At 39.9% G+C, this 10430-nt stretch overlaps 2 protein-coding genes across 3 annotated transcripts; both read right to left on the bottom strand.

The window, feature by feature from the left end:
• Nucleotides 1-291: 291 nt before the first annotated feature.
• Nucleotides 292-608, bottom strand: SARC_09092 (hypothetical protein; the record flags this gene model as incomplete). Its single annotated transcript, XM_014296904.1, has 2 exons — nt 292-312; nt 363-608. The coding sequence occupies 2 exons, from the start codon at nt 606-608 to the stop codon at nt 292-294; spliced, it is 267 nt and encodes an 88-aa protein (XP_014152379.1).
• A 3117-nt stretch (nt 609-3725) lies between these two features.
• Nucleotides 3726-9771, bottom strand: SARC_09091 (the record flags this gene model as incomplete). 2 transcript variants are annotated; one of them, XM_014296902.1, is made up of 4 exons in its annotated part: nt 3726-4213; nt 6060-6853; nt 7231-7489; nt 8470-9771. In XM_014296902.1, coding segments are annotated over 4 exons (2690 nt in total), but the record flags the coding sequence as incomplete, so codon positions are not given. The 2 variants fall into 2 exon arrangements, with proteins under 2 accessions (XP_014152377.1, XP_014152378.1); XM_014296903.1 differs by having other exon boundaries at nt 3879-4213; nt 6060-6856.
• Nucleotides 9772-10430: the final 659 nt, after the last annotated feature.

Below are 10430 nucleotides of genomic sequence, written 5' to 3'. Positions count from 1 at the left end.
TACATATATATACAGAAAATATACAATGTATAATGTCTGTATTTCTCTACTAAATTAATAGACACCCCGGTAAGACTACTCTTTTTTATTGTGATTTCAAGACTGATTATGATTCTACATATGTACAGGGGTGTATTAAGATAAAAGTCTACTTGTTCCGGTTCACGTGCATGTCCCTTTTCCTTTGGATTTACGTACATGCATATACATGTACGTGTATATTTACATACCGTGAATCCAAGATGATCCGTGCAGAATACATTCCCGCAACACCTGCAGTGATCAGTACTCTTAAATGCCTGCAAGGGTCTCCTGCACGTGTGGCACACACCACTCGCCTCGTCCCAGTGATGTCTGGTTACCATACTCTTCAGATCTATCAGTGTTTGTTTCTGTGGCTTTTCTCTATCTCTATCTTCGAGTATAGCGTCTTCAGTGGCATCAAAAGCCTCCTCAGCTGTTCTCGTTAATGTTTTAAAGAAGTTTTTAAACGCGGACGTCTGGGTGGGTGTGGTGGAATGTGCCTCTGCCCAATGTCTCTCGAGCGAACCCACTGAACCAAACTGGCTCAGACATACCGGACATATCATGCCCTCTGCTTCGGCCATTTTGTGTGCAGGGATATTTTACAGATATATATTTACAAATCTACATGAATATATACAATACGGCCTTGTGTGTAGAATTTTATTGGTTTATAGACGAATGCAAATGCGTGTAAAGTGTGTACGTAAGGAGGACAGTTACTATCAGTGCGGGGTTAGGTGAGGCTGTTCATGACCTAACATCAAGAAATCGATTGTAACGTCAAAGAATGTCCGTTCATTATCTTCATGATGTCTAAGAACAAATACACATGAAGTGGATTCAATATTGTATGGGTAGATAAATACACATCATCATACACTGGCAATGATGATTAGATGATATGACTTGGTTAGTGTTTGTTATATTTTTTGTATAAAATTTCAAAAAAATATACAAATAAACAAAACAAAAACAAACAGGCACTAAATATCTAAATATCTAAATACTTCTGTACTTCAGGTCTTCAGCTTCTGTACAGAAGGCTACGTCAAACATCAAGAATAAATAGATGACAATTCAAAAAACTAACGAAAAATCTGCAACGCAAATTTTTCATTTGTTTTTGGTTTGTTTTTATTCGTTCATATATTTATGTATAAAACTAAACCCAAAATCCAGATAAAACTAAGTATTTCATTAGACAAAAATATATTCATTATCCAATTAGAATGCCAAAAAAAGAATTCAGAGACTACCTTTTTGAAAAATAGCAAATTATACTGGAACTATATGAAGATTTAAGTCTATTTTCATTTGGCAAATATTATGGGATTTAATAGAAACCGAATGAATGAAAGTTCGTTTTTTTCAAAGTATCTGTTGTAAAATAATTGATGTTTTTTTTGGTTTCTTTTTATAAAAGGAAAACATACATATGTACTTTGTTTTTTAAAATAAACCAAACTAAAAACAATTTCTGACTATAATTCTAAACACTCCATACACCATAGTGCATAAATATTTACTTTCCAAATCTCTATGAGTCAAATTCGACTCAAATATGCTATTCTTTGTGTTCTTTGACTTCTTTCAAAGAAAATATTTAATAACTCTGTCTTTTACATGATCACGAGAATCTCATGTATAATTAAGAGTCTGCAAAGTACTATACTCATAGCTGCATTAATAGTATAATATCTTCTCAAAAAGTGTAGGATTCTAATTATGACTTTTTAGCAGTAACTGTCCACTGTATGTGTACCTGTGTCACAATCTTTTATTATCCTAATGCACATATCTTGTGAATTCAGGCTTGCTTTTGTTGAACTCGACTTGGAAATATTTTCTTTCACTCTAAATTCAGTACTCATTTGAGATATATTGTAAATACTCATATTTGGATATATATATATCAAATCACTTGTTGGGAATTACCTGACATGATGACTATTAAAGTTCATCTATGTAGGCACAATATAAACGCATCGGCCGTGCGAACATACAATCACATCCCGACTGCATACGTTGCATAAAAGCTACTGTGTTGATTCCTTCTGATCTTGTGAAATGGCGAATTGCTTCTTGTTATTGACATAACTTTTATTTGAATTCGAATCGTTCATTTATAACAATAAAGCGTTCTATTTGCGGAATATTAGACCATGATGCCTAATCAATGCGACTACGACAGTACATAAAACTCCCGCGACTACACAAAAGCCAAATTCCATTTCATTTCTTAAATCTACGTTGTCGACATCTAAGGCGTGTATATCAGTTTTCATATAGCCGATCTGTCTTTGAAGATTCGCGATATGGTACCTCGTATCATCGCGTTCCGCGGCGTCCACTGTCGCGGTGTAACTTTCATCCACCTCATCGCATTCACTAGTACATGGTGTCCGGTGGACGGGACAATTGTCTGCATGCGTTAACATCTGTTCAACACTCAACAATTCTGGGCATGAAGTTTGAATGTGAGATAGATGCGTCCGCCACCTCCTTCTCTGTTTGTGTGTGCATCTCACTTTTAAATCCAGAATCTGTCGCTGTATGACTTGTGAATATCGGTAGCTATTATCATCATCGTGAGTAAGCTGTGTACGACATACTGGACAATTGGAGCATCGGTTGTTCGAATCCGAAAGCCATGTTTCGAGGCAACTCCGACAAAATAGGTGTCCGCAGACGGTCTCGCACGCGTCTCTGGCTGGGTATTGGCATATCGCACATAAGACAAGCTCTGGTACGGGAGTGATAAAGTGAAAGTCGTATCCTTGCTGCTGCTGCTGGCGTGTATTTGCTTGTGACATTGTACTGAGTACACTCTGTCTGTCTCGTATGACTGATGATACGGTTCTTAAGTACTTATTGTCGCATATGCATGTTGGTCTTCACAGTGTAGCTACAAATATACCACTGTGGTCGACAGTAAAATGATCGCTTATGTTTTCGAAAGGTATTGAGTATTCAGACTTGTGACTCTGAATATATTGGATTCAGTAATATATGAATATCCCTGATCTAAATGTTGGACTGATTCATCAAGATGTGGGTCACAGAAATATTTTACTGATCTAACTGATAAGCCTCAAAAGTTCAGTGGACTGACAATATGAGAAAAACAGTCAAAAACCTGACGTTGTGCAGTCCGAACCTCATTGCGTTTTACGTTAAGCTTGTAAAAATCAATACTTTTTACGTTTACGAAAAACGCTTATTTCAGTGTGGTTCTGCATACATTTGTTTGATGAGGGGTTTACCGTTTACACTTTTGCTGAGGTCACAGGTGCAATTTACGACTCTTCCCCATATGTATTATGTATTTAGGTCATATCCTGTTGTCCCTATGCAAGTTATAAAGTTTAAAAACATACCAAACTATATACCGTTACTTTTACGCTAAAGGATACACTGAGCTACCACATGCATACCGATTTAGTGATGAGAGCATCATTGAAGAAAAAAAAACAGAACCTTTCAAACCTAGTTTCTCCTATGTGATGTCCATGACATGGTCTGTTACACACATGTAGGTCTCGCATGGTACGACGTTGTAGTCTGAGAAGCTGGATACAAGCTATCTGTTCCAATGTTTAGAATATAGTGTTGTGTTTTTGAAGCATCAGGCGCATATAGTTCTTGACTAAGAACCTCATGGCAATATATTACGCTCAAGAGCTACGACAAAGAGTTCGCCGTTGGGCTTTATTTGTCCTTCCTACTTTATTTTGGTGTCAAGAGTCTATATGTACAAATACATATCCATATGTCCATGTGTATATGCATATGATACGGCTACAAGCGTTTTTGAATTCTTAAGCTTGTATCCTTGTATATATACGCCTCAATTATAACGGCCCCGGAGTCTGGTCCGAACTTCTTCCATCAGTCTCGAAGTACCCAATCTCATCCGAGCTCGCATCGAAGTTCGACTTCGCCGACGAACTCAGATGTGCTCGCATAACACTCGGTATAAACGTGGGCAGAATATTTGGCAGTGGGGGCAAGGATAAATTGACCGAAAGTCCCGTACAAAACTCGTAGAGACCACTGGGGATGTTCAGCCCACTCTCCTCAACCCAGGGTTTGAGTCGTTGATCTAGGGTGTATGTGGTGTCGATAAAACTGGGTGCAGATGTACGGCCGAATCGCGTCGATCTCAACTTTTTACCGCTTCCTCGTGCTGAGTTGAGTGATTAGAAGCACATGTATTGCAATAAGTTTGGGTGGGGCTTTATTGATTATGAGCTCACTATCAATTGTACAGCACATATATAATATAATAGTATAATAATATAACAATATAATAATACATATATATATATACATAAATAAATATGTATAATATATATATATATATATATACATATACATATACATATGTATAATATATATATATAATTTAACTAACAATAGGTATATATATATATATGTATATATATAAATATATATATATATATATATATACAAATACATATACATATATGTGTGTGTATGTATAATACATAGCTATACAGATAGTTTTGGATATGATCATATGTAAATTTCTATAATTGTACGCGTATGTGTTTATGTATATGTATGGTATGTGTTTATGCATATGTATATTCATGTGTATGTTTAGTTTACATGTATATTCTCATCCTGAAATATATTTGTATATTGAAGCACATATTTATGCACATGAATATAAGCTTGCACGTTCATGTGTTCATGATGTATATATTTTTACTTTTCACACGTTCATATGTTCATACATATATGTATATATATATATATATATATATACATATGTATATATATATGTATATGTAAGTATATGTATATACATGTAAATATATATACATGAGTGTGTACACGTGTGTGTATATGGAAATATATATACGCGGGTGTAAATAAGGATTTATATTTGAATGAATATATTAAGCTATGTATGTATCTGTATATTATAAATGTATTATAATATATTGTAATATATTACATTTATATATATATACAATGAGTACAAAATAGGTACATTATTATTAGTTCTTATTTAGCACGGTATACAAAACTATATGCCTGTATCCACACATATATGTACATGTATATACACGCACATACTTATATTTAATACTTTCTAATCTAATTATGCCTTGTACTGATTGTAAAACATGCCTTTGAATAGAGATACTTATATACTCGTATATTTACACAGGCATATATTTATCTAAGAATGCACCAAGAATCGTTCAATGAAACCATGCTTTAAAGAGATTTGTACTTTAATACCAACTAGTAGTATCCAATGGATTCTCCAAATTCATGACACACATACATGTTATGACTTAGACTCCTGATGCTTATATAAACTATGTGTATGATATGGACATACAAACTAGGTTTCTATAGTGCTGCATGCCCGACGCATGAATCATCGCCATCGCGTACGAGCACACATATATCTGTTTATTGCAGACGTTCCGGTCTGCGTACTTTAGGTAGATGCGTATGGGACCAAAGTACTATAGAAAGAACAATCCATCCCCATGCAAATTATAGTGACAACACAAGTTAACACGTACTCGGACTAGCGTTTGCTGAGATTGGAACGGTTTTATTTTCACTGACATCTATGCACGCTACTAAGATAGAATGTATACAAATGTCATACTGTATATACGCTTGTATCACAGTCCCTTGTACACTTCATCCAGCAGAGGACGCACACATACAAGATTTGAATATGATCAAGAACCGTGCACGCACGCGGCTTTTGCACGGAACAGGAAACGTATTCAGGTTTACGTTTCATCTTGTAGAGTAAACGTATCTCAGCAACAGCATTCGTATATAACAGAAAACCTATTCAGGCTTACATTCTCTCTTTAGAAGGGTTGGTCACCCGGCTCTGCGCCTTGCTCGGCGTACCCAATCACGACGAATAAAAAGGAAAATCAATTAAATAACGTATCAAAGCTACTCTGTCTTGTCTACGGTACGCAACAGAAACAGCATTCACACACAACCGAAACCGTATCCAGACTTACATTTCCTCTTGCACAGAGGTGGATCGCCCAGACTCCGCGTTTTGCTCAACATCGTGGAGCACGACGACAACGAGTCGAAGCTCTTGATATGTTCCAGTTTCGTAGTCGGACTGCCGGTGCTGTAGGTACGCACGAGCATGTCCACATCATCCCTCATATCCCCCCCACCCAGCTCTGAGCCCGAGCCTCCCTTCACCTCACTTGACTCCGTAGTACTCTTGCGTCTGTCGGCTCCACGGGTGTAGTCTATGAACCGCAGCGCGGCCGGGGCTTCCATAGACGACGCATAGCTCTCAGACATGCTGCGGGTGCCCTTTTTGCGGTACGCCCGTCTCGCACCCGTAAAATGCAACGCCGGCGGCGAACTGTTGGAGCTGAATGTGTGTGTGTGTGTGTGTGCATGTGCACGTGTGTGCGTGCGGGTGCTTGGCTCGATTGCCTTCCATGCCCGTGTTTTCCCGCGTGTGTATGTATGTGCATTGGGGTACGTAAGTGTGTGTGGGTGTGGCTCGGTGTATGGGTGGGTGAGGAGACCTATATCGGTCTTGTCCTGCACCTCTAAAGGCCCCTGGGCGTCAGGGTACGCGCTGAGGACCTCCTTCGCATGCTTAGCCGGATGGGGCGTGCGCATGAGTGCAATAGATGTATCTACATAGTCATGTTCGTGTGTATCTGGGTACCTGTGTGCACGGCTGTGTGTGTAAGGGTAGTCGTGTGTATCGCTGTGTGGGGTATGATCATGTTTCAGGACATTCGGCGATGTTGACCTGTGGTTTAGAGACATCCCGGTAGGACTGCTTTCAGGTGAAATGAGAGAGATATAGATTGGTTAGTAAAGTGCCGCATATAAGCAAACAGGCAGCCTGCACGAGGATATAATATAGCCATTTAACTGCTGTGAATTGTATCTGCATAGTAGAACTTCTCACAGCTATCTTTCTATCCGACAACACATACAACTATAACCCCGATATATAAGGCTCTTATCTTACCTGTAGTTTTGTAGATGCACCACCAGAAGAGGTGCATGGGGTTCAGACTGCAGTGTGTGTAAGCTCACAGTCCCCACGATTACCTGATCCCAACAACATACACACCACAGCTACAATACCACACACAGCACCCACACTATCCAGACCAGCACTGGGCACACCAACATACACCCACCCACCTGTAATCATTCAAATGCACCGCCACGGGAGGTGCACTAGGTACAGCCCCCACCGAGTGTAAGCTCACGGTATCCCCGTCGGCTTTGCCTTTATCCCAACCAGCTGCGTGCACGCTCAGGTGCATCTTCGTGGTGTGTATCCTGGATTGCCCGCGTAGTGAGAGGCCAGTTCGGTACTTTCCTGTTGAAGACATTTTGTGCTGTTCCCACTGGGTATGGGCGCGCTCGCGCTGTTGCTGGGCTCTCTGGTCATGCATACCTGCCACGGAGTGAGGGTTAGAGAAACTCTACTTTATGAGTATAGATCAATTTTTTAATAATATGCATCTAGGTATCTATGCCAAAACATAGGTTCAAATACATACAAACATACAGCCATAACACACACACACACATCTAAATTTATGTATAGGTAAAGAGATATATACACTTATATGCCAATACAAATTTATACATACAAACGTAAATAAACACACACACACATCTAAATTTATGTATAGGTAATGAGATGTATACACTTATATGCCAATACAAATTTTATACATACAAACGTAAATACACACACACACACATATATATATATATATATGTAAATATATAAATATATATATATGGGTGTGTGTGTGTGTGTGTAGTAATATGTATTGTTTGTGTGTGTGTATATATATATATATATATATATTATATTATACTAAGTATATGTATATATATATATATATATATATATATGTGTGTGTGTGTATGTGTATGTGTGTATGTGTGTATAATCATTATTATCTGAGGGTTTTAAGTAAACGTCAGTTTGCCAAACGAATGTGTAGGCAGGTTGGCACTTGTTGACATACTAAATATTTATCTGACCGCATCAGATAAATATATTGACTAAAATTTATGACACCTAAGCGAAATGTATAACCAGCGCAACGCAAGTGTACAAAGGTAAATGTTTGCTTAACTGTATATCAAACCCAATAATATAAATTTACGTTTTTATACATCTATGACACGGCTACGTTATGATATATCGAACGTATTACATTTTCTACTCCCTTATATATAGCATACTGACATTTACGGTAAACAATACAGTCACAACAGAAGCCGAACAATCAATAAACGTACCAGCAATTTTCGGTAAACAAAACAGCCACAACATCAGCCGAGTAAACAATAAACGTACCAGCAATTTTCGTTAAACAAAACAGCCACAACATCAGCCGAATATAGCAATAAACGTACCAGCAATGTCAGCCAGTGACGCTAAGGCACTGATCGCCTCGCTCGAGTTGGGAGATATCTCTACCGCATTGCGCATGTACGACGCACGCGTCACGGGTGACGTCATGTGGATGGCGTCATTGGTACAGACCACGTGATCGTCCACGTCCATGGCATTGGGCTCCGCGAGCGTGGCGTGGAAGCTGGCATACTCAGCTGACTGGAGGGATGTGGTTATGGTTGTGGTTGTATTGGGGGTTGTGGTATCTGTGTGGGGGTCTGTGCTGGTGGGGTTGGTACTGTGTGTCTGCGTGTACCCGGTGGCGTGCGATTGGTCTGTCGCTCCACTGTTCGGTACCTGCGTCTGTGTATGCTGCTTGTCCCCCTGTGTCCCATCCCCGCCATCCCTTTGGGCTTGCCGTTGCCCATCCTCATACCCATTGCAGTCCGGGTGAGTCTCGGACGCATCGGATTCATAAGCCATCGACACATCTCCGTCACCACCACACAGTGCGGTTGCCTCCTGCATAGCCGCCATGTCACTGTGTGCACTCTGCATACTAGGCCTGGCTGTTTCGGGCTGGTTTGACCTTGGCGTAGTACTCGCCATATCACCTGGTACTAACGGACCCTTGGCCCCATCCGTATGGGATTCGGTGCACGCAGCTGTACTAGTCAGGCCCTGTCCCAGTACTCTGTGGTCGTAGAGCTCCTGTGGTTTCCTCCTACCTACATCTTCCTTATTAGGTAGAGCTTCGCGCATCACCCCACCCTCGGCTGCACCAGCGCCATCTCCGCACAAATCCACGCCATCTACACTGGCCCTGATCCTAGTCCCGCTTTTCATCCCGGTATCCCCACCGAGCCTGATTCTATTCATCTTGCTGTACCGCGTTTCCGGTTCTGGCGAGGACGCCCGCCTGACCAGCGAGTCGAGATGACTCCGCACATTCTTCGCACTGTTATGTGTGCTCAAAAACCTCCGCGACGGCGACGCAGATGGGTTGGCCTGTGCAGATGGGTCGATGGTGTCCTGCGAGGGGTCTAGGAGGTCTGCATGGGGCCACTGTAGGTCTTGTAGGTCTTCTACAGTAGCGGCCTGTGGGGAGGAGTGGGGGGTGTCTTTGATGGGGTGCAGTGGGTCTTCTTCGGCCGAGGAGATATTGTCTTTGCTGGGTGCTGGTACGGGGTGTGCGGGGTGGGTTGGTGATCGCGACTGTAAGCGTAGGCTTTTGCCCGGGCAGGTCTGCACAGGGGCGCTCACATGCACATACTGTACGTGTCCGTGGAGGTCTGTAGCAGTCGGGAACGTCTGCCAGCAACCTACAGGGATAAAAGGACCGTATAGGGTCAACAAGGACGCGTGGTTGTACAAATAAGAGGCTTTGTTTTTTCATGGATCTACTAGAGTTGGTTGTTGCTTGAGTTTATCGAGGAGACTCGATGCCTATAGTTGTAGGTATAGAAAGTAATTAACCTTATATCAATTATATTAACAATATAGTCTTGGAAAAGAAAGGATTAGTATACAGATTCCACACAAAATTGTATTCATATGTAAAGAGCTTGAAATAGATATTACGCATAGATGTAAGGGTATATATATGCGTATCGGTAAGAGGGGTAATTTGAAAAGACATCGTGTGTTTATAAAATCTCACTGGGAAATGCATAAATACATTCTACATAAACTCAAAGAGTATGTCGAAAAGAGTTTTTGAGGTTAACATGCGTCGAAGTATGTCCATATACACATATATACAAGGATTTAACCGTATGATACGCTCGCTACGATACCTTTATCTCATCGTTACATACATACCAATATATAAATATAAGAATATATAATATATATATATATATGCATACGTATATAATATATGTATATGTATATACATATATATATATGCTATTCATATATATATATATATATATATATATATATGTATTCATATATACATATTTATGTATATGTATTTAAA

Source organism: Sphaeroforma arctica (genome assembly GCF_001186125.1).
Source record: "Sphaeroforma arctica JP610 unplaced genomic scaffold supercont1.886, whole genome shotgun sequence".
In the NCBI taxonomy this organism is placed as follows: domain Eukaryota; class Ichthyosporea; order Ichthyophonida; genus Sphaeroforma; species Sphaeroforma arctica.
This window is presented reverse-complemented; position numbering and strand designations above follow the sequence as displayed.